This window comes from Oxyura jamaicensis, chromosome 2 (assembly GCF_011077185.1).
Source record: "Oxyura jamaicensis isolate SHBP4307 breed ruddy duck chromosome 2, BPBGC_Ojam_1.0, whole genome shotgun sequence".
NCBI lineage: Eukaryota > Metazoa > Chordata > Aves > Anseriformes > Anatidae > Oxyura > Oxyura jamaicensis.
The window spans coordinates 3,383,382-3,409,263 of NC_048894.1; the positions used below are offsets into that span (position 1 = coordinate 3,383,382).

The following is a 25,882-nucleotide window of genomic DNA, read 5'->3' on the forward strand; positions in this document are numbered from 1 at the left end:
GATCTCTTCCTTGCTGAGTGCAGCAATCCTGGCTATTCCCATCCCCACACCCTTAAGCAATTCATCTCATAGCTGAAGCTTAAAAAAATGTCAGTGCTGGTTTTTACTGTTTAACTTGTGCAGGATGGACAATTTGCTCTTGGAGAAACTGTGGGAAACAAATCTCTATTACAAATGTCATATTCTATGTATTGAAAGAAAGCTGGAACACGCTGGTGAAGAGATAGCAAGTAGTGCACTTTAATAATAGAAGGTGCCAAAAATATTTTCATCTATCTCCTTTACACGGTACTGATGAATGCCATAAAATAATGAAAATTTTCTGTATTTGTGAATGGCATAAAAATTTAATGTCAAATGACATCAGGACTATGCTAGGGATTTTAAGTTTTCTAAATGCCACAAGATATTTTATCCTTTATTTACCGTGAGATAGCATATTAGTCATTTGAAGAGTATATTCTCCATTAAATGGGAAAATCACATTAACTCTTTTTTCCCAATATCTCACCCTTTTCTTGCTATAAATATAGAGAAGATCTTTTATTGCTCTGAACTTTGGTATAAGCTTTCATGATTCTGCAAAGGGATCAAAGCATAGGACATAAATGTTTACTAGATGATCAATTTTCTTGAAAGCTATTCAATGGTACTCACTACTACAAAGGAAGAACTGCTTTACAAACTTCAATGACATTAATTTTGCAAGAAATCCTGTAAAACAAGAGGCACTCTTATCCTGCCTTTATTTATGATTATATCTGCTTTACACATTTGTATAAGATTGTCCAAGGTACAATGATTGTACATTGCCAGCTGCAAGGCCAGATGACATTTGCCAAGCTCACTGCTCACAGGACAGCTCAAATGCCAGCAACACGGGTATGCAGAGAAAGGGCACAGGTTGGCTTTTATTTGAGGCTTGCTCCTGGCCTGGCACATTGAGGTAGGTGCACAGAGAGCCCAGGTGATATCCTGGTTGATCCTGGTAGAATCTGGGCTTCTCCCAGAATAGGAACACTTGTGTTAAACATGTCTTTTCAGGTGCCCTTAAGTGCCTGAGATATTCGGTGATATGGGAGAGCTGCACCCTGCTGCAGGGAGCCTGGAAACCAGCTGAGATGCCCTAAGACTATCAGAGAGCAGCTGATGCTTCTGAGTAAGCAACTTGATTGTGTCTCATAAGCCTGTGCTAGTACTGTATTAAAAGCATTATCCTTTCATTAGCTTAAGTTCAATGCAACCCCAAATATACATATATGTATGTATGTATGTATGTATCATGCTTCTGCTGTGGTGGAATTAAATATTACAAACTCTTCTCAGGGAGGTTTTTTTCTTCCTTTTTAACTAACTGCTGGGTCCCTAAAACCCAGTGAGTGCATGTTTTGCTCAGAAGAGGAGAGCACAAAGCACTGACTGCAGGCAATTCTTCCACATGGCTGGGCCAAGACACACGGCTTTTGCCCAGTTTTGGATTTCCCTTCTGGCTCTACCAGGGCTTTTGGTGTGGCTTTGGGCAAATCATGTAATCAGTGTGTGCTGGTTAATCAGTGTAGTGTCCTGCTCTGCTGAACAGGGACAATATTGTATCCTTACTCCTGTTCATAACCTATCCTGTGTGTTTGTCTATAATCCTGTAAAAGTGAAGACTAATCAGCTTGGTGCATAATGTCCACTGAAAAAAAAAGGGTTTCTTTTGCTGTGGAGGCCTGCAGGACTACTATAATAAAAATAGTAAGTAATGACTATAATCTAGAAGGAGACAAAGAGTCCTGTTGCTGCATTGCCCTTGAGACCTGAGTTTTAAATTAAAGCTTCCCAGAACATGCCAACCGGTGTATTAAGCTGCTTTCTCCATTAACCTTCCCTGCCCATTATTTGTCAGCTTAATTTCTTGGCTGGTGGCCAAATTAGTCATTTCTGTGGAAAAATACTTTATTACACACAGTTTCGGCTTGTTTATTTTATGTCAGAGACTTAATTAATTGCAGTGCTAAACTGTCCATTTTGTACAGCAAACATATTATTATATAGGTTGATTAAACTTTTGCTGCACAACATCCGTATTATTGGATTTCACCAGGAGCCACTTTTGCATCCCTATGACACCAAGTAGTATGTTGTGCTGGAAGAAGATAGGGAGGATGATTTAATGGTTTGGGCATCCCTGTATGGCTTGGGAACCTTCTTGACCTTGTGAAAATATTTAGTCCCTCTGAATTTGTTCTCCCTCTGATTACACCAGAAGCTTTACCCGCGACATGATGTAAAACCCTCCAGGCAATGAAGCCATAAAACCATTCCAGCGAGATAAGCTGTCTTACCAAGGAAAGCGGTGAGGAATCTGAAGTACTTTGGGCATGGCTTCACCACAACTGCTCCCACCTGCGCTTCAGGCCAGCACGTGATGTTGTCCCATTGCCTCCTGCAACCTGGGGAAAAGAGAAAATCTGATGGTAGAACAAAAACAAGCGACTCTCTGCTATCTGTTGTATGGAGCAGAGGAAATCAGCTCTACAAAGGTGCATCGAGCCTTGGTGCGAGTACCTTTTGTAAGGAAAGTTACAGAAATATTTTGTTTAAACATAGTGTTTTCAGCTACCCCAGTCCCTGAATTGCAGCACTGGTGATACCTGTAATTTTCCCAGAAATTGACACTAAAAGAAAAGAACCAGACAAATCAGAATTAACAGTTAGTAGTGCCTTTTTAGATGAAAAAGGCAGAAATGCTTAATTAAATCTCTCTCTTCCCTGCCCTTATCTCTCCTTGTTGCATTAAGACACCTGTCCTGAACATACCAAGATGCACAAGCCATGCTCCCACTCCTTTTCCTCTCTCCCCAAAGTTTTGTCAATATTTCTTCCCATTGCAATGAGATGGTTCTGCACGGGGTGAGCTCAGCTGGATGGGAACACTGATGACAATCAAGGGATCAGGAGTCAAATCCCTTCTCAAGATGCAATTTTTCTCTTTAAAAAGGGAGGAGGAACAAAACCATCCTGGAGGCTGAGGAGGGACAGGGCTGTCACCAGGAGTGGTTCTCTATGGGAGGGTGGAGCAAGGTGGTATAAAGCCCTACCCAAGCCAGGAGTGATGGCATAACCAATAGAGCTAACTTTGGAGAGAAACTATGGTGTTTTATTAAAATGGAACATTTTCCAAGGTGTTTTTTTTTTTTTTTTTTTTTTTTTTTGAATTGAATAAATACTTTCTGGGAGAAAAAATGCCCAGGCATCATGCCCTTTCTGCAGAGCTTCAATATGTTCTGACTTTGTCCTTTTATTTCTGCTTTTTCAAAAGACACTAATGATATCACACATGTACCAGAGTAATGAATAATGTAATATTAGCACTGAAGACAAAAGGACTTTGCAGACAGGAATTAATAAAATTTGAGATGTGTTTTCGCCAACATGTTACATATTTTAGAGTTCTTACTAGAATTTTGAAGATGATTTTTTTTTTCTTTATCTTTCCAACAGACACTTTTATGGTTGCCTGTGTTAGATTGATGGGCTGTCAACAGACCTCCCTGAGTCGCTTCTTCATAACACCTCTGCTCTCGGTTACTCGTCGTGTCCCATTACATTGCAACACTTCCCCAAACGTGACTTAAGTGTTGCTGTTAAGGTCAACTGCCTAACAAGAGAAACTGGAATATGAAGAAAAAAGCCTTGAGAAAATACTTTCCACATGCAAGTAAAGGGAACTATGAAAACCACTCTCAAGCTGCAGTGCTTGGTGGTGACATCCTGATCAGAAATTCCTCCTTTAAATCTTCTTTTAAGCCTTTTGCTAAGGAAAAGGGTGGTGTCATCATCAGTCTGTTCAGAGTGAGGCAGCTTGTTGTCTCAGATCAATAAAGAGAGCCCACAAAACCACTCTGAAACTGAAAAAGAACCCTCAACTCTCTTTCAAATTTATTTTACAAGTTTTTCCTTCATTCTTTCATGAGCAAATGGAACTTTTCAAATGAAGTCCTGAGGTGGGTTTATCAGAGCCTGAAAAAGGGAATAACTGACGGTATCTTCTTCGTGCAAGCTCTTCTGTAGCATTCATTAAAATTCAATTTTCAGATTTCTAATATCAGTTGCAAAGCTCACTTTTCACAGTGTCTTACTTATCTGCTACCAAACAGCCAGCAGCTCCAAAAGTATTAAGATATTACATATTCTGCCCCTGGAAAATAGATGATTTCTTGACAAGACCTTTCATGTTCCACAATCTCCATCAGCATCAATAAATTATAATAGACCCATTACCCCAGGACAGGTTATAATGCAAAATAAAATACAAGGTGATAACATCAGATGGCTTTTTAAATGTTCTGAATTAGGCACTTTGAGAATTTTTCTGATCCTCATCTTTTCCTGTGATAGCATTTTTCACCACCACCTGTAGTGCATGAAAAAAAGCTTTTAGGTGTTTTTGTAACAGAAACTCTGAATAAAATAAGGTGAGGACACACAAGACTTATTTTGCAAGACACACAGAGGGGACCTTTAATAATTATTGCTTCTGCAAAGACCTCTCACATCTGCTCTTTAGCTCTTCCAGCACCATTCTTCCTCGTTGCCTCCCCAGATTTGCTGATGCTATTAGTGTAGCTGCCTGGAAGGGTCCAGGTTTCAAAGGTGGGGTTCATATCCCTGCTTTTATGTGTGTAGAAGTTGGAGGTGTGTAGAAGTTGGAGGTGTGAACTTGAAGAAGCCAATGAAAAGCAGAGATATAGAACCTCGAGTTTAGCTAATTTTGAAAAATCTGAAGTTCAGCGAGATACAATTTACTCGTACTAGGTCTAAGGCAGGAGAAAAGCTTAATGTCTTAGACATTATAATAACTTACACATTATAAAAGCTTACACATTATAATAACTTTGTTTGAATAATTTATAATAATTTAAAGTAATTTTGTTTGAAATGTGAGGCGGAAAGAACAGGCCTTCACATTTTTAATGAACGGGAACAATTAGAAGATCTGAAGCAAGATGCTTTGAGTCCAGCACTCACTGCTCACCCTGCAGTCAGCCCACTACAACTTCAGGAACAAGTTTGTGCCTGTCCATCCAAATTGTGACAGAGACAGCCTTTATCAAATAGCCTCAGAGAAATTTGTCTTTTCTCTCCAAAGCTTATAGACCCTATCCTGGCAGACTACTGGGATCACGGGGTTGGCAGGCAATACACAGCTGTGTCACTGTAACAGACCAATATTCGAGAAAACTATTTGAGGGTAGAAACAGCTGCATTGGGACTTGGAGAACGGAAACCCCTGACTTCCCTGTGGCATCACTTGGCCTTCAGAGATGTAAGAAAGATGACAATTTGTTTTGCACGATCAAATCATGTTTGGTGATTGCTAAGTGATTCCCCATTAATTAATTTCAAATATTTTCTCTGTTACACTGAGTATCTGCAGGAGGGATGCAAACGTATTTATCATTCCTTATCCAAGGCAGCAGGTAGAAATGACCATGGATGCACCTTTCATAAATACTGTGATCCTGCAAACAGTTGGGCAAATCCTTCAATGCCATTTCAATCAACGTGACTGTGCTGCTCATTTGCTTGTTACTGCAAAGCAAGGAACACACGCTGCCAAGGATTATCATCTGCTTTGGAAAGGATCACAAGTGAGTTGTAAGAAGCACTGTGTGAAAACAAGTGTGTGACTTTTTCAAAGATAGTGGCATTCACAAATTCTCTGGATAATCAGGTACACTATTTAAGCTCTTGGCATTATAAATATGCACATATATGTAAGAATCTTTCCCTTTTCAAATTTTTGACTGTGACTTCAAGGCCCTCAGCTTTGTCCTGATGTTACCTGGTAAATTAGGAAGTGCTCTCTGGAGCCAAGTATCTTCTGGAGGACTGCGGGAGAAATCCTTCACAACTCTAATGAAGCTGGCTTTTAACCTTTCTTCCTTCAGCTAAGCAAATCAAAGTGCTCATCCTCTCACTATAAGGCATGCAATTAGTGTAATTATTAAACAGGCTCTTGAAGCACTGCTCAAGGAGTACCATCAATGAATGGGCTGGAAGCTGTCAGCCACATGTTAGAGCTCAGGTCTTTACATCCAACAGCTCAGACTCCCTCTTTGCAAGCCAAGTGTCTGGGCTGCACCAACCATGGCTGCCTGGGCTTTGGAGAGCCCTCCTCTAAGAGGTTCTGACTCAGAAGCTCATCTTGGGGTGGTGTCCACCATCGGGCTCTTCTTCCAGCCAGGTAGGACATGCCCATTCCCTGGCTGCCACCACAACAGTGGCTGAAGGCACTGGCAGAGTCCCAGCTGCAGGGATTTAGGAGACCCCACCACAGCTACAGAAGGTGGTGACCTTTTCCACTGTCACTGCTAAATGTGAATCAAAGCTCGGGCCCTCATTCTCTCTCCCTTTAAAAGGTTAATAAACACAAAACATGTCAATTTGCATGAGCCACAGGTATATGGTGGTTTGCAGAAGTGGCAAAGCAGAGCGCAAAGAACATTTATTTGAGTTATATCTACACTTATAGAAAATATACAGTCAAAGCTTATCAAGAAGCAGCAGAGAATAAGTTCCCTTCATGAATAAACATCAATCTGCAGAGCTCTGGCGTGGCTCTGAGATGTGACTGGGTTTGGCTGATGAAAAAACTGAATGGCAGTAGGCTGGTGCCAAGGCATGGTCTTAACCCAGCTGAACTCCCAAGTCAGGGAAAAAGCCTTTCAGCACATCTGTCATTCCCACCAAAGGCTCCCTAACAAATGGGGTCACTCCTGGCCTCTCCTGGAGGACGTGGGCACAGTTTTGCTCTTTGAATCTACATTCAGATGCAAAGATACCCATTTTTTTGCCTGGGACATCTCAGGATCTCTGCATGCCCCTCGCTACCCACAGGCAGAAAACAGCAAGCCAAAGGTACAGCTACATTAAGCCAAGCTGAGATATCACCCAGTACCATCACACGCAGTGGTAACCTGGTGTGTTTTCAATGGAAACTGATTTTCACTCCAATCTAGTATCAGTAGGCAGTTTCCATCCTCTCTGGAGTTAGGGCTGTAAAGAGCTACCAGGTGACATTTACTCTCCTACTGACAGCTTCTGTAGAAGTTATTATGCCCAAAGATGCTCTCCCCTGGTTTGCCAGTTTGATGCCCTTACAACTAATTATCTTTCTGCTGAATTTCTTGTCCCAGTTGGGCATTATGTTTTTTACATTACTGAAGAAAATAGACCCCAAAAGATGGTCCCTGCAAGGATTTGCTAACTGTGCTTCAGTTCCAGAGAGACAACTTGAGTTCAGTCTTGGTAGAGAGTGGGAAAGCCCACCATGAGACTCAGAGCTATTACTACTGCCCCAGCCTCCAGTGAGCCCAGGCTTCCTGAATCAGGGATGGTTTTCTATTTAAATTTTATAAGTTGTGCATAATAATAACAACAAAATTCTATTAAGATTCTTATTCTTACATAAATCATTAAAATTAAATGTGATTTGATTTTGCTTTTGAACTCATGGAAATTTTTCACATTCACAACCTCCTGGGCCAAGGAATTGCACAGTTCAAGTGTCTGCTGAAAGAACATCCTTTTCTGAATTTGCTTTGAACCTGCTTGTCTCTGGTTTCATTAGGAACCTAGTTCCTTTATGAATACAGAAATATTTATAACCTAGTCACAATCTCCCTTTCCCTGGGGAGGAAAACCATAAAATCCTCTTTTATATCCCTCCTCAAGCATCTCTTTTTCAAGCTGAAGTGTCCTAGCTTAATTACTTTTTGCATGGATGCAGTTTCCTATCATTTCTCCCTTGTATCTTTTCTGTTTCTAATTCTGCACCCTCTTACCCTGCCTGAACTTGCAGAATAGGGTTTCACCTTATTTTTCTGCAACAGATTGGTTTTGACGGGGGCTACCTTGGCTACAAAGTTTAACTGCAATCCTCCCACTCTTGCCTGCAAAATTCAGCCTTTCTATCCTGTGTTCACTGCTGTGCCCTCTTCCCGCAGCCCCACTCCTGCATGTTGTGGGCATATCTCCTCTGCCACCTCCACCTATTGTGGTTTTATTTTTATCAACACTGACAATCTCTTCCAAAGCAAACCTGTCCCCTCAGAGTTTCCCTTTCAACTTTCCATAGCTTTGCATTCAATTTGGATATTTTTTGCCTGTCGCTGCATGCTATCACCCCAGCACCGTGGGCAGGATGTGACAGAGAAACCACTTAGCTGAAGGAAAACCACACTCCTGCCAGAGCAGGCAAAACCCTGGCACTGTTACATTTTCTTCCCACCACTGCTTTGCTTTTTGTGGCACTAGTATGCCGTTTTATTCTTCCCTCAGCGAGGGGTCTGCAGTCCCAGTTTAGCAGAAAATGGACTTGGGAAATCACCAAAGGCAAAATGGATTCCCTGCGATGATAAATAAAAAGAGTTTATCTTGAACTTTGCCTCTGTATGTGTGGCAAGACAGAGACATCAATGTGGTCTTTCCCACTCTGTGTACAAGCTGGACAGAACACTGTTTCTTGTTATAAAAATTGGTTTGCACTTCTGCAGGGACTTCCGGTAGAAACTGTCCAGGAATTCAACAGGAAAAGGAAAAGCCTATTCTTTTGCAGAATGTCTACAGAAATTTGACTCAAAGACATATGAAGGAAAACTTACCTTAAGCCCCCAGACTGAGTCATTCTAAATAAACAGCATGAAAGAAATCACCAGAGAGTATTTCTGGAGGATTATTTTTAAGCATGAAAATCCTATGAGTTTTTCCATCATCAACATCTACTAGGAAACATTTTTTTTTTTTTTTAATTCTAATCTTTCAGCTTTTCTTTAACCAACAAACTAAATAAACACTTGACTTTTTTTTATTTTATCCCTCCAGATCACTCTTTTCATAAATCAAACATGTGAGCTGAGCCCTTCTGCCTAATTTCAGAATCCATAAACTGAAAAAAAAGATGCCAAGTCATAAGACAAAGATTTATAAGTGATGTTTTAGTCAATCCATTTTATCTCCTCACCAACATCTAAACAAGAGACAGTTCTTTAGTGCTTTGACATGGAGGATGCTTAAAGGATTGATCCGGGGCTTCTTCATTCCTTGTTCAAATGCCCCTGTACTTGCAGAAGTTATGCAGAAGTTAAACTGTACTTCGTCTCTTTGAATTTAGGTCACTGAAGATGACTAGGCTCAACCTCAAGAAATGCTTTCTTTATCATTAGCTCCTCCTCTTTATCATTAGCTCCTCCATACCTCATCGTCCCACCGACCAAAAAGACACAGGGATGTTGTTAGGAGAACATCAGAGATTTGGTGGAGTTTCACAATTAAACAAGCCAAGCAAAGACAGGACACGAGTGCAGCAGCTCTCACTGATAGTTCAAATCCTGTGAAAGTCAGAAGACTCTTCCCCAGCCTTCCAACGTTGACCCTGATCTTTGGGAATTCCTTGCCTTTCTGGAACTGTATGTGGCAACTTGAATGGTAGCACCGCAAAGAGCGCTCAGAAGACCTGGCCACTTGAATGAAGTGCCAACCCTCCCAGTGACCATCTCATTTGAAGGCAAATGAGCAAGCAACAGCCCCTCTTATCTTGCTCTTCAGGTAAATGTTGTTCAATATGGTAAATGTGGGTAAATATAGGTAAACATGAAACCCCACTAAAAAAGGAAGGGTAAAAGGGAAGTTTCCTCAACAAATCACAAGCCACAGATTGCCTGTCCTGCTACTAGAAAGCTACTGCAGCTGTTGCACAAGCTGGAGTGTGCTTTATCATCTAAATTCTTCCTGAACTGGTTCTTGCTTATTAAACATGCTGGAAGTATGCTTCTTGCCCATAGCATTGGGGAGCATCTGCAGAAGAAGAGAAGTTCTGTTGGTAGGGGCAAGAGGGACAGCCATGCATTTTCACCTGGCCTTTGGTTTTACTTGGAGGCATATTTAATGGTCAGAAGGTAAGAAAAAAAAAGTTTGTGAGACAGCAATAATTAAAAAAAAAATCACAATAGAAGCCCTATTTAGACCTTGTATAGCACTTCAGACTTCAGCTTCTGTTCTCCACAATTTCACTTTCCTAGGTTAAAAGCTCAGGCTATCAAGAAATAAAGGCACCAAATTACAAAAAGTCCAGTGTACAGCAAAATCATGGAAAAACTCTCCACTGGCTGTAGCAGGTTTTGGATCTTAGCCATATACTGTAACAGGAGCTTGACATAACTTATGGAATATGCAACATTTTCCAGTGTCCTTATCGTACATTAAAAGGGTGAATACCATCAATAAAATGCCCTGACATCATCAGTAAGAAAAAGATTTAAAAAAACAACAAAACAAAACAAACAAAAAAAAACCACCAAAAAGCAGGAAGGAGAGATTTCCTAACCAGAAATCTGGTGGGATGTGAAGTCGACAAATATGCTGTCAGATATAAAGAGCTCTGCATAGATGGATTTCATCTGAGCAATTAGCCAAAGCTTTGAAAATGTTTTGGATTTGCTTTCCGTTGGTCTATAGCGATGGCATTTTCTCCTTATTTCTATATCTCTTGCATAACTAATGCTGTGTGCATTTATATATTATAACATTCTAAAAGAAAAATAACCAAAGAGTCCGATGGTATTTCCAAATGTTACTTATTCTCCAAGCTAAAATGCCTTTTCCAGTACAAGATTTATGTCCACTAAATGGCTGTTAATCCCAAAAAGCTACAGGACAGCTGTTCCCGAGTCAAATAAACACTGCTGTTTGTTAGGAAGCTTGCAGCCAGGACATGTCAGCAACAGGCAAAACAAAAGCAAAGCCTCCACCCCTGCAGCATATTAAGGCAGAAAACAGATGTGGTAACATCTTATCTCATGACTGTGTCTCTAGAAAGATGAGGTCAAGGGAAAAAAAAAAAAAAGCAAAACCAAAAAAAGCTCTTAGCCCTACAGGGAAGATAGGTTGGGTGCTGTGTAGATCTGTGCTTGAATTTCATCTCTACAGAGGGCATCCTGAGAAAGCACCTCACCTCAGCTGGGAATTGCCAGTCCTTGGCAGAGAGCTTGAGCAGGGGGTTACCATGCACAGCCAAGTAACTGCTTTGTAAGGAAACCACCGTTGCTCATCATTTCTTGAGGAAGAGCCTCCTTGCGTGGGAAAACGGCCATCAGCTTCAGGCTGGGTTTGAGCAGCCAATAGGAAAGTTGTGTGGGCTGATTGCATCTGAGGGTTGAAGCTGGGTTTACCTCTGTGGTGACAATGTGCTTCCTTCTCATGTTTCAGTATTGAGTTTTCTAGCATGTCCAAGTGTAGATGATCCTCCAAGAAATACAAGACACATTTCTTTTTAAATTTCCACAGAGCAGGTGTCTTCGCTGTAAGAGCTGCAGGATGATGTGATGGTGGCAGGGAAGAGTCCCAGAGCAGACAAGAAAAGTGTTAATGAAGGAAGACCATTTGGAGATACCACAGAGTGGCCCATCCCAAGTGACTATCATGGCCATCATCCGGTAAGTGAAAGAAAAAATCCCATTAAATAGAAGGCACCTTGACTCTCCTACTGATCCTCTAAAACAGACAAATGAGAGTCTGGGCATTAAGGTCTTGATGACACATGGCTGAATATTCTGCTCTTGCAGGACAGACACGTTTCCAGGAGTAGTAAGGACTGATGTCCCACCTGGCAGCTGAACCAACGCTGCTGCTTGTACCAAGACTGAAATGAAGGAGCTCTCCTTGTCCCCTGGACCAGTGTTAGAAATTAGGAAAGACAACATAGAAGGAAGTCTTGAAGGTCCTTTTCCCTTTCAAGAGATTGTTAAGGACAAATGCAGGTGACTATTTTAATAGACTGAATTGATTTGCCTTCCTGGTTTCATTGAATATGTTGACTAGATCATCAGGGCTTGATTTAGCTCCCCAGAAGGCAGCAGTTAATGTTATTCCTGATGTCCCAGGATATATGGGATTTTTGGAGAGGCTGGTAGATATGAGATTGGACTTAGGGGAGCCCTTCCCACTTCTGAAACAACAACTGGAGGCCACATTATTGATTTAAGAGCATCTGTTAACATTTTTGATGTGTGGCTAATGGCTCGCAACATTCAGCCCCTGTCCAAGGGCTTGCTTTTCTTGATTATTTTCTGTGACTGCTCTGAACCACCAGCACAAGCCTGTCTGCTTCTCTCTGCAGACATTCTCAGCCTGGGGACAGGTCTGTCCTCTGGCTGCACCAGTGCCATCTGACAATACTACCCTGACCACCCCTTGCATGTCTGCCAAGGCATATATTATCCCCGAAAGCTAACACCCTTCAAACCTTCCAGCTCACTGGCTTGTCTGAATGTTCCCTCCACTACTGAGCTTCAAGCAGTGGCCTTTTGATGACAAAACCATCCATCTGATGCATGTGAAGGGATAAGAAGCACCTACAGGAGCACTTGGCAGGTCTCGGGTATGCACCACCACTTGACGCAGCCAAAATATGCAGCACATCCTCAGCCTTGGGTGAGTGGTCCATCCATCCCCCTGTTGTGTTCACTGCCTCAAGTGCTTGTGCTGCAAACAGCCACCTAGTAGTCCCTGCTCTAGCCACAGAGCACCTGGAGAGAGGCTGCCACACAAACCCAACCTACACATCATCTGTCCCAGGAGGTCTTATGCAACCGGGAAGGTGAGAATTCGCTTGAACTTTTGCGAGCAAGGAACTATTAATTATTTCTTATCTTACTGCTTTATAAACAGATGGTTATGAATAAACAGACTCCTCATTTAAACTTCATTAACGTTTTTCCAGCTTGACTTTTAATTTCCATATGTTCGCTGCTTCTTCTCTCATCAAACACGCCTTGACTTCTTCAAGGGAGACTGAAAAAGAACTCCAAGCTCCAAATTTGGCTTTTCAAGCCAGCCTCTACTGCAGGTCTGTGGAACAGCAAATGCATTATATTGAGAATAAACAACATGGGCCATTCTTCACCTGGGTTCATTTGCATGTGGTAGTGTTGGTGATGAGATCACAGGACTCACTTTTATTGCCCACAGCAAATTGAAGCACGTACAACTTAATTGTACGTGACAAGTGGCTGGGAGGGTGATTGGAACTATTTTCTTTCATGTTTTCCACTTTTCTGAATTTTTATTGAGTTTCAAACCCTACTTGCAAGACAGACAAGTCTAGATTGCAACTACAAAGTGCAGTGCTGAAGTACCCAAGGTATCAGAAGCAGCTCAACTGTAGCAGCTCCTTGATGGCTACTGGCAATACCCAACGACACTTAAAAAATCACCTCACCTATCCCTTCACTACTGAACTGTGGCAAACAGACAAACAAAATGTTGATCTGACTGACTCCTGCTGAAATGTTCTGAGCTCCTTTCACTTCCTCTTAACTTCTGCAGGAATTTAGGATTGAAATTGAGCAAAAGCTCTTGATCTTCCCTTTTGGAAGAAACAAATAAAATAAATAGCCATAAAGAAAAGGAAGTGCAGCAAAGGGAATGCAAAGTCCTTTACATGGGGAGCAGTAATGCCAAGTACCCATATAGGCTGGAAAGTGGCTTGGCAGAGAAGGACCAGGGGGTCCTGGTGGACACTGAGGTGACCATGAGCCAGCAACACGCCCATGCCACAAAGAAGGCCAACGGTATCCTGGGCTGCATTAGTCAAAAGCATCACCAGCAGGTCAAGGAGGGGATCCTTCCTCTCCACTCAACTGGTGAGGCCACCTGGAACACTAGTCCAGTTCTGGGATCCCCAGTACAAGAAGACAAGTCTCTCCATGAAGACCTTTTACTGTATCATGCCATGATTTCCTGCATAACAGCACGGTCACCAGAGCTGCTCATCCCATCCAACTATGAGTCACACGGTACATCATTCAACTGTCATCGCCAGATTACTCTCCCCCTTCCAAAAGAATATCTGATTGCAGAGGGAATTGATTAGCAGTAATTTGATTAAAAAAGAATGAGAACAGTCAACTCACCTAGACCTGATTGCTTTTGTTGACTTAAGAGAGACAGCCAAAAAAGCCAGGATTTTTTATTATTTATCATTTTTGGGTGCTTCAAATTAAACCCAACTATTTGTAAACTGCACCAATGGAGAGAGAAGTTTTCATTAAAAAAACAGCAACAAACAACAAAAAAGGTCACTCTCTGTGCTTGGGGATAAAAAAAGCAAGTAGAAGTCAGCAAGCAGCCATGTGGCAGTGAGACCTGCCTTGCAGCAAGCCTTTAGGGACTCTGACACACTTCACATGGAGAGAGATTTGCCACCATCTGTGGGCCTGGAAAGAAAACCCCCTTCAGCTATCCTCTCCTCCTAACCCTACTGCTGCTAAGTGTATTATTAGCTGGGCAGTCTCCGTATTGCATACAGATGCCTTGGCTAAAAAAGGATCTGGAGTAAAAGCCTGGTTTTCAGTGGGGCCGGGATTACATTCTTTGCTTTTGAAATTTGCTTGTAAGCATTTTCTAAGTAATGCTGAGGACTGAGGAACTTTATTTATCATTAGCTCCTTCAACAAGAAAGTGCCTTGGAGAACCCCAGGCTATGGAATTGCCTCGTTTATTTATACTGTAGTGGCGGGAGATGCCACCAGAGAAGCAGCCCCACACAGCTGGAGAGCAAAGAGAAAGGGAAAGACAACAGCCCAAGGCAGCTACTGCGCATCCTCCTATTGCAGCAGCTGCTGGCTGTGTGGGAACTCCTGTCTGCAGAGCTGTTCTCAAAACTTCTCATCGTGCTCATATAGTGGGGAAGCAATTGCAAAAGGCATTCAAATCCTTGGGACGAACTGATCCAGTCCAGGCAGGACTTGCCCAGCACTGGCTGATGAACATTTGGGATGACCTGGGAACCCTATGAACTCTGCACCTGAACCTCTGGAGCTGACCTGCTACCAGTTACATATAGTACACCCACGGTGCAGAAACTATGTGTCTTTTCTCTTTGGGAGTGTTATTTCTCCTCAGATACATAATACATTTCTGTGAATTTTAATTGTGGGTGCTGCCAAAATATTGCCTTTCCTATTCTATCTACCCACAGTGCTTCCAGAAGCCCAAATCATAAAATACCTGGACCTTTTTCAGTGTGCTTGTCCTTAACTTACCCCTTCTAGATAGAAAAATATTATTTTTATTTTAAAGGAGAAAAACTAAAACCAAGAAAACCTAGGAGCCACTTTAACTTCAGCAACAGTGCTGCTTTACTTGCAACAGTCTATGGTTATCAAGTGAGGCAAAGTTTGCAGGGAGAACTGCTGTGACACCAACTGGGAGAGAGATTAAAACATGCTTAGGGTGGGAAATTAAGGAATTTGCAGAGAATTATTCTCTAGTCCAGCACCCAGGTACATCTATGTGTGATGCAGGCCAGCAGCAATTTCTCCTTGGCTGTGTGATAAAAGGAAGAATAACCAAGACTCATTTTCCAACATGTTAAAACCCAGCAAAAGTCTCCTATATCACATTGTAGAAAAGGTACAGGCAACATTACTGATTTTTAGGTCTTTCAGGAATATACTCTGCACTGAGATTGACAGGAGGCATTTTGTGCATCACCTCCTGCACTGAGCAGGGAAGAGCCCTGCCACTTTCAGAGTAGCCCTGCCACTTTCAGAGTAACAAGTTCTTCAGAAGACTTTTTAAAATAATGCTATGAATTATATTGTAAACACTCTTTGGGGCAAAAGACGCTGGCAAGATCATTTAACAAACACTCAAGTGAAGGTTTTGTTTCCCAGACTGCATTTTTGTATGTGAATGTACAGATTCATCATTCCTAAGAATGGAATTGGGACATCAACTCATTTGGCCAACCCCCTTCCCAGCCAGTGAACACCAGGACAGGATTCATCTGGGAGCTCTGGTTATTTCCAACATGAGCTCCCTAAGCCTCAAGTCAAGAAAACCTGAACGTGATTCATCTTATCCTTAAAAGATATGCCTACATTCAGCCTGAATACATTAGAGTTACCTAAAAATCAGGTGAAAGTGTCTCACCAAGTCATTCCCAACCAATGTCTATTTGCCAACCTGAATCCAACAGATCCATCTACCTATCTGGATTTTATTATTAAAGAATCCATTTCTGTTGTGGAATCACAATTATCATCTTACAAGTTATGCAAGATGTACAAGATTCATAGTTATTTTAGCATCGAGGTAACAGGATAACAGTGCAGGGGATTGCAAGGGCAGACCTGCTCATGAAACCCAGTCCTGTGTTGCAACACCCAACTGCATCGTCCATGCCCTTTCATATACAAGGCAAGCTCCATCCCAAAGTCAATAAAACACACCTTCCTGCGGCTCTCCTGAAAGGCTGTTCAGTGTCCCCTGATGGTTACGAACTTCCTCTAAAGCCAAAACTTCAGTCTTACAGACATTTTATTCTTCTCTGCCACCTCAAACCAACCCTCCCTGATGGTTTCTTCCTAGTGGCACCTTCTGCAGCCCTTTCTGGTCTCAACAAGCTAAGATTTTCTCATCGGACGTGGTCACCCTTTTGTGACCCCCATGTCTCTCCTGTGGCCCTGACACAGTCTCCTCAAATGCAGGTAACATCACAGGTACTGAATCACACTCCTAGTAGGGAACAGAAAGGCTCTGGTCTTTCTGTGATCTGTGATCCAGGATTGCTGCTGGTAGGAATAGCAACTGACACCTACTACCCAGACCGAAAACACAGAGATATAATTAGAAAAGAAAGCATTGATTTAACCCGTGCCCATACACCCACCATAATGAATAGGTGTTCAAAGACAAAACAGTGTTAAGACACTGTTGCTATTGTTTAGCACAAGATAGCTAACAATAGCACAAGATGCTATTGTTTATTGGTGGAAATCTACCTGCTTACTCTGAGCTGGTCATCAGTCTCAGTACTACCATCAGGTGTTCTTAATAAATGACTAATCAGGTGTTCTTAATAAATGACTAATCTATCTGACACATCAAATTACATCTGTGATTAAACCCCTCTAATCAATACAATTGATAATAGCTTCTAAACAAAGCTTTATTTCCAGACTGTATTGAAACTTTGTGTTTCCTTAATTCCACTCATTTAATTAGAAAGGATAATAGATCGGTTGTAAAATCTCAAGTGATTTTCTTTTTGCTAACGGGATGTTGAATGCAGAGAAGGCAATACACATACATGGTGATAAATCAAGGTATTACATTACAGATGGCAGGGAGTCTCGATTGCTTTCCATTCTACTCCTTTGTGGGACTGAACCATGTTAAAATTATGCTTTCCTTGGGAGTTTCAGCTAGGAGATTTTATGCAGTGATTTTTTTTTTTTATTTATTTCCAACAACACTAAGACTCAACAGTCTTCACGTCCCTGCTGCCTCCACCCCACAAAGTTTTATTTTGCAGCTGTACTCAATTACATTTGTCAAGTCATGCCCCACTACAGAAAAACAGCTTTTTCTACCTATTTGAGCTCACATGCTGTGCCTTGGACACTCCAAGGGGAAAATGCATGCCATTTAGATATTTAGTAGCTGCTTGTCCACATCACTTTCACAGTCTCCCATTTGAGAGCCAGAGCAATTGCATGTCAAGGATTCTGGCTTCTTTCTGTCGATTGCAAGGGCAGCCGTGAGTGCTTTGCTAAGGGGCAGGTACTGAGCTCTTAAATGCCTACCGATGTGTCTGGGCAAATGGGTGCCAAACATTTTCCACAGAGTTTGCATTGTAAAACTTGGTTAGACACACTGTGCGTGCCCCTTCGCACACTTGTTCCACGTTCATATGGCTATTTCCACCCAGGACAAACAGACACATTCAAATGACATCTAACACTGACTCAGGAGTAGCAGGTATTATCCCATGGACGAGACCATTTCATAAAGCTCACAACTATGATTTCTGAATGAGTCCCATTGAATGACTATGGGAGAGATGGGTAAATGTAGAATTACCCCAACCAGTTTTTCACCGTTCCACTATAAAACCCAAAATATTCTTAGATGCTTTCTACAGCTTAGACATTAATGGCTTGCAATATGACTGAGCATGTTTTACATCAGAATCTGCAAGAATACATTCAACAGTTTACTTCAGTGGAGAAAAAATAATATATATTTTGGATTAAACTTTTCACTGAGGAAATCAGAAAAAATATTAATGCTTAAGTATTTATTCTTCCATTTTGAATGTACTGTATTTAATTGAATTTCTCTAAATGTCCATGAAAATGAACATTTTGTCCATGAAATAAAGCATTTACCTGGCTTTCAAGTGAAGGTTTTTAACTACCCTGACTATTTCCTTCTTTACTGGATTGTAGGAGAACATTTCTTCAAAGAGCTCCATTTAAGTGTACGGGAATGCTTGAAATAGTTCCCAAATCAAAGGAAAACGTATCTCAGTAGATAAAAGCAGGGGCCAAAAGCCATCCTTGCATTCAGTAAAGCTCCCCCAGGGACCAGCTTGGCACAAGGATGCTGTTCTATCATTAATAAGCATTGTGCAGAACAGCCCTTCAGTCTGTAGCCTATTTTAAAACAATGCCAAGTGAAAGAGGATGAGAAGACATCCGCTTTCAATTTTTCCTCTTTCAAGATGTGGGATGCAAATTTCAGGCAGAATATGCATCTTCCCATCCCTTTCACTAGTGATTCGACCACTCATTTTCGGAGCCTGACAGACTTCCATGGGTCCCTACACCTCCTTTAAACACAAAATCAGGACCTGGCATGTGAACAAGGAGAGGACCTCCAGCTGCTTGGATAGACCTCAGAGTCCCCTTGCAGCCATGGAGCACACATTTCCTTCTCCTGCTCTGCCTCCAGGATGGGAGTGATTTTGGCCTGTGTATGGGAGGAAACCTCAGTGTAAGAAGAAGATGGCTATGGCTTCCCTTGAAGCAAAATGAGGCCTGTGAGAATTTCAGGCTTTCAGATCATACAACAGAGTTAGTCAAGGCACTTCCAGTGGGGAGAGAAGGATGACTGCCCCTGATTAAACACACTGAGACACCAAAGCAGGGCTCACTCAGCTGGGAGAGTCGAGGTGACCCTCATCAAGCTGTTCAAACTCTTGGTTGATGGAATCATGCTTTGGAAACACCTATTTCTCTCTCTGCTAACATAAGGACTCAACACTGGAGCGAATCCAGTCACTGTCCTGCTCCTGCAGAAGAAGGGGTGAGAAATGGCAGCTGTGAGGTAGATGTGAGGCCAGGGATGTCAGCCTATAGTCCGTGGAGGGAAGAGGGTGGTCCCATACCTGAGGTCTGATTATCCACAGCGATCTCTGCCAAGCACTGGTTGCGTTCCTCTTCAATCTCCAGCATGATGCTGCACTCTGGGCGCGTGCTGGATACCTACAGAAAGGGCGGAGAAATGGAGAGTGAGCAAAACCCATCTGTACTCACGGCCATGTTCCTAGGGATTCATGGCCAGCCAAGCTCTCCCGAGCACAGTGATGATATGCATCCAGTCTCATTTTATGTTTGCTTGAAAGAAGGGACTGTAACCCAGTGTCTACTGAAAAAAATATATTTCCCTCCATGCCATCTTTAAAAAAATCAATTTTTTTTTTGATGATCAGGATGAATTCTGTTTCTTTATGCTCCAGGAACTCTCTGCTTGACTAATCTAACACTGACAGCTATCTAGGGCAGGAAGATGGCAGCTTTAAAATTCATGCCAAGAGCAGTGGGATCTGTGCTTACATAGTTTATTCCCTCCATTCTCACATGGCCTGCCTCCTGGCTTATGCTAATTCAAAGCAAAACAAAACCCAAATCAAATAAGAACAAAATCTCAGATGCAGATTGGGATATCAAGGAGCTACAAAGCAGAAAATTCCCAATAACATGACTTTTCTACCCCCAAGTGGTTTCTGCTAAGTCAGAACTAATTATATTGTTTTTGTAATAAAGCCATGTCTATAGATGCACAGGTAATTAATTGTGGCCTCCTTACATCATGAATTTAATGAACTGCTTCAATCACAACGTACGTATCATGACAATTTGCATAAAAAAATGGAACCAGGAGCTGGAGAGGGTTCACACAGCACAGCCATGCTAATGTCCCCAGTATGCTCCCAGTTTGGAGGGAGCACCCCACTTCATTGCTATGGGAAAGGCAAGCAGAAATCCAGCTCCCATTATGCAAGGCACCACATAAGACCAAATACAAAACCCAGTCTCTTTCAAAGAGATCGCAAACTGCATTGAGCTGGGAGAAACCTATTCAGCTGCAGAGTGATGGTGAGAGAGAAATGATGTGGCGAGAGAAGAAGTCTTGGCTTGAGTCTATGCAGTCATTGCTAAATGCAGGAAAGACCCCAAGCTGGTAACAGATTTGAGAGGCAGGGTCAGAGCCTGTAAAACTCATTGATTCAGTGTTCACAGTTGGTGATTATTATTATTATTTGGGGGGGAGTATTTTTGTCTGAAATAAACAGAGAAAGGAAAAAAAGAACTTTTCATGCCTCATTGCAAAACATGAGCTACTTTCCTACTCATTTTCTAGCCAAGGCTATAAACCAGTAGATTCAGAAATCCTCTGAAGGAACAATTCTTTGATGTAATTTGCTCTTTGGATTAAAATTATTAGAAAATTGAACATACTAATTTTTATTCTTACCAATTCTTATTAATCCAACCAGCTCTCTTCCCTCTTTCACCTCATCTCTTACTCAGACTGTAGTTTCCTTTTGGCAGGGAATGGGCCTTGATTAGTAGTGTATAGACAATTAATTGTGTGGTTTTCCAATCAAATTAAAACAACAGCAACAAAAACAATGACATGGTGTGGGAGACTTATTTGGAGTTGTCTTGGTACTCTAATATTTCTTTTTTTTCCAAAGGAAAACAGCACTTGGGAATTTTTATCCTGGCTCATTTAAAATATCGTAGGTTCTTTGTGTTTTGATTTACAGCACTTCTTGCCTTTTTATTTTATCTGCAAATAAAAAGCATGAGGGCTTTGCTGTAAAAAACAAAGATTGAGATGTTCTGCTGTCAGAACATTCTGACTTTTTCAAGGGAAACTTAAAACTCTCTGGACTTAACCTATTGCCAAATTCATCGCACATTTATAAATAATTTGAATTTTCACTTTATAAATTAATTCATCCATCTCTAACTTTGATCAGGGTTGGCAAAGTGCTATGTACAACACATTTTTCTAATTTTTTATGCAGCAAATTTTCTACCGAGCCCATTAGCAAGTACTTCACCACCACATCTTTCCTGCACTAAAAATGCATGCCTAAATTGGTCGATTGCATATTTACTCCCACTACCTGATATTTACTTTTGAGCAAATGTTTCATCACCTTTCAAAAAAAGCAGAGCCAATACATTGTTAGTAGTTTAAGAAATGGGCTTGTGATAGATTCAGGGAAACTTGACTACAGATATAATATTAAAAATCTCATCTTTTTTCCATCCAGTCCTAGAGGAAAGACATCTATGTTAATCAAGACACAGCTGATCTGGCTTTCATAGTGCTGCTGCAAGCTTTTAAGCAAGGTGGATGGCTCTAATGACTGAAGGAGTTTTTAGGTGCCTGGAACCCACTGGTTTCAAGCAGAGCGGGGCATTGAGGTGGGATTTATATGATGAACTTGTGATGACCTAGGGTAGCCCTCCTTGCCAACATCCTTCCCTCCAGGAGTGTGTGGCCCTTTGTAGATCATATCGGATCAACACTATCCACACACCACATAGATACACTAAGCTTTCTAAAATAGCACAAGATACCTTTTATTTTTAGAGTATTTCACCTTCTTATTGGGACACATCTTCCCTTCTTTTAGTTGGGTAAAAGCTATGTGTTTAGTATGAACTGATTTTTACTATTCCTTCTAGTCCACAGAAAGCTTGTGAGCATCAGCCCTGAAGGTTTTCATGTCCCTTTGCTGACTGGAGTTGGACCAGTCCAGACTAAAATACCTACTATTTAGCTTGGAATGCCAGTGATGTGTGAATTTTATGACTAAAAGACCTTAAACTGAATCATCAAGGTCAAACAGACTCGCATTTGAAGCCTTCTAGTTTATGGCTCACTCTCCACATTCACTAAATAAGGAAATAAATAATTGCAGCTATCCCACTTCTACCTCCCCAGTGATAACACAACTCTCACATATCACAGCTGTCATTGCTATGGGCTAACAAAGACTGCAGAAAAAGAAAAAAAAATAGTTTTGGATTTTTTTTTTTATTTTTATTTTTTTGTTAGTAGGTCATCAGTTCAGCTGGCCTGGTGGTGAACAGGGTGATAAGTTCAGTTGCCTGAATTCATTCCCAGTTGACAAACTCCTTATGACTGCAAGAGCTGGGAGTCTTGCCTGCTAAAATGTACCTTCCCTTGGATCAGAGGTTAAATAACTCTCCTTTCTTGGTATGCTGCTCCCAGAAGGGAATAAAGTACACTTTATAGATAGCTTGGTATGAACTCAATTCATTGCTCACATTAACATCAGCTAGTGAACAATAATCCTTTTTCCTTGGCATGTCCATCATGGATGTGTAGCTAGCTCAAGCCCAGTACACCCTCCATTCCTAAATGCCCTCCTGGAAAGGATGAGTTACCATGTAAAAATTGTGGTGGATTTGTCAGGGGCCATTTTCCCTGTACACACACTGAAGCCCCGAGGAGAATGATGAAGGGATTTTTTTTCTTCTGGATGTGATTTACTGTAGCTCTGAATTCTGCAGCAGCTCCCATGTGGAATTATCCCCAAAGTCTTTACTAATGAGAGTTTTCCTTCCCGCGGAATCTCAACTATTGTGAGAGGATTACTGAGCAGTCTGGTAATGCTAAGAAAGCCATTGTGTACACTCTTTTAATTAAATACAATTTAAAGGATTGTCATTGACTGAAAGAGCTACAGAAATGTTCAGTTTCATCTATTTTGTCGTTGGCAGGGCCAGGCTAGCCAAGGCACTCCTCAAAGGCAGGTGGGACTCACAGCAAAGCCACAGCTACAGGTAGACAGGAATAGGGGCCCACAAGAGGTAGCATGGCCCCCAGCACCTCCTTTTCTCCTGATCCCAGTGTCCACTGGAGAATCCAGCAGAGACGGTGACTGGAGTGACCACAGTGACAACAGCATTTCAAGTCAAACAAGGGAGGGGTAGAACAGGAAAGCCTACAGAAGATGAAACCACATCCCTCACCCATTTCTGCTCAGCTCCCAGAGGCTGTACAACAGTGACACATTTCTCTGAGTGGTCTGAATGAAGACACCTTCACAGAAGTTATGGGGAGGCAGTAACTGTATTAGACAAGAGCCTCAGTTGCCTTGCTTTCTATAACACAACTTCACAGTCACTGCTTGAGGCAGTGCTGAGATTTCTCAGGCTTTTTTATGTGGGCAGCAAAGGAAATGAAAGATTTTAGCAGGTAGGTCTTATTCCAAGCCTCAATAGCATAGCCCTAGAGAGGCTGCTCGAGCTATGGCCGAAGAGCTCACTGCTAGCTTCAGTCCAGAGACTTTCATTTATGCTTATTATTTGTAGGAACACAGGACTGAAGGAATTTCTTATGCAACAGTCTTGGCTCTGATTTCTTCCATAACTTCATTCAGCTCTGTCTTAAAACTAGATTTGCAGCTTCTTTCTTTTGAACATCCTCAGGAAAACAGAGTTTTATTAATGACAACCCTTTCAGTGAGCCAAAAAATACTGTGTGTGGTTCAAGTGCAAGAATGAGCAAAGAGAGTGGACCCACAGAACATACTAACAAAGGTTTTTTATCTGTAGTGACGGATAACACAATTCTGAAGACTGTCAAACCTAACAGCTTCATAAGCTCTGGTGGTCTTGAGGTAGAAAAAAAGTTATAAATTATTTATGAAGTATTACAACTGTTTGCCCTTCTAAAGAAACTTTGTCTAAGAATCAAAAAGCATGGTAGAAATGTCTTGTCAGCAAGGGGAAGTAAGTGTTAGATACCAGCAATATAGACAAAAAGAGAGATAAGACCAAGTTCAAAACATACAAAGCACCCTGTGTGGCCTTCATAGGGTCAATAAGGAAACTGTAGTTCCAGAAGAACTTGCAAAAACAATTAAATGTTTTCAGGGAAAGCCAAGCTATACTCTGCTATGATCTCAGCTCTTGTAAGTATGCTACTCTGCAACCAGCCATCGGTAAGGGTCTCTCAGACCAAGGGAAGTAGCTTGCGTCCTCAGGAAACTTTCCCAAATAAAAGAGGTCCAGGCAAATACCCAAGTATCCTTACTCTCAGTTTGCTCACTCCATTTTATGCTTCTGCCAAATACAATCATGCCAATAACAGATCTATCATTTGACAAGGAAAGCAGATGTTTTTCTTCCAGCTCATCTAAGCAGGCCCCGTTAAACAAAGGCAACTTGGCCTAATCAATCTAGGAGCGGAGCTTGGAGGCATGGAGACTTCATTTAGTCTCATTGTCCCCTCTGTGTGTGAGGGGTTGGGAGATCAAAGAAACATGTGCAGAGTGTTTTGCAAAGAGCCTGAAGAACCAGAAGGAAAGGGAAGCTGAGCAGCTGTGTTGTTTAACTCCTTACTGACAAGCCTGTATATCCCTCTGTTGGAAAGCTGAATTAGGTTCTTAAGCAAGAAGCTCTGCCCTGGCACTGGAGTAATGACACAGAGAGATTAAACAAGAGGCAGTGCTTCAGAAAATTCCCACTACTGAGCAAGAGACAGCTCTGATGACTGGGTAAAAATATTTAGCTCCTTACTTAAAATTATCATCTGGAGTAGCTAAGCATGCATTTCCTTTCCAGGAAGCTCAGATGAAGGACTTCAATGTAGGCTGTTGCAGAAAGAGAGAGAAACTTCAAGACTGAGATCAGTGGTGTTTAGATCTATCATTCAGTGCACAGAAGAGCAAAAAGCCATAACATCTCTGCTATGGTTGTGAAAAAAAATAAGCAATGAATAATAGTGATTATCTCAAGGGGCAGCAAAGGAAGGAAAAAGGGGGACTCCATTACTTGACATCTCTAGAAACTGGAGTGCAGCAAAGTAACCCACAGGTTGCCCTGAAATACAGGTCACTGATTGCTTCTAATTCCCTTTTACTTTTGCGTCTAAGGAACAGAGCCCGTTTGAAGAAAATTCTTCTTTTCTTAAAGGTTGTTCCAAGTATTAATTACAGAACTGATCAAGCCTTCTGGAGGAATTTCACCTCCAAAGCTTCTGCTCAGGCAAATACAGGAACAAAGGAAATACAGATGCAGAACTGCTTGAGCCCCAGGACCCAGAAACATGATTTGTGGATCCAACGGGCCAAAAGCACACATCTTTCTACATCTGCCTGTTTCCCATCAATCATCCTTCCTTGCCTGCAGACAGAAGCAGGCACTTTCAGGGCACGAGTCACCTCAGGCTACAGGAACTGTCTAAAATAGGTTAGAGGAAACTTAACCTATACTGCTTCATCCAGGGAGCCTTAGGCAACTGAGGGGTGGATGTCTACATTCCAAATACCTGAAGTTGAATGAGAAAACCCACAGAGCTGGGCTCATTTCTAAACGGAATGATTATCATTTAGGCAGCCCATCATTCCCCAGTGTACTCTAAGAGTAGAAGAGGGATGGTATGGTACCTGTCTGGAGAAGTTGAGTGAAAGACTAGTAAGCATGCTAATAAGTTTATGGGTTGTATTATTGTCAAGATCCAATGAATTTGAAAGGCTGTTTTTCAAAAAAAAGGTACTTGTCTTCATGAGAATATGCAGGTACCTATTAATCTTTTCCTGAATTGCCACCCACCCGGCACTGAGTCATCCCATGAGTAGCCACCTCTTGACTGCTGTGCACAGGAGAAATAGTCCCCAATTCAACTGCAAGCTCAGAAGAGACTTTAAAGCCCCAAGTGGATATCACAGCAAACCCAGAAGTTGCTTGTGTTCATTCTTATCACCTCTGTCCTG

General features: G+C 41.7%; 1 protein-coding gene across 1 annotated transcript in view; it reads right to left on the reverse strand.

Annotated features, from left to right (window-relative positions):
- Positions 1-25,882, reverse strand: part of VIPR1 (vasoactive intestinal peptide receptor 1) — a 111,655-nt gene that overhangs the window by 53,442 nt on the left and 32,331 nt on the right. Inside the window, exons 2-3 of the mRNA XM_035317879.1 lie at positions 19,223-19,319; positions 2,328-2,435 (exon numbers count right to left, since the gene is read on the reverse strand). Of these exons, the coding sequence (XP_035173770.1) occupies positions 2,328-2,435; positions 19,223-19,319 (205 nt within the window). The remainder of the gene's footprint in view (positions 1-2,327; positions 2,436-19,222; positions 19,320-25,882) is intronic.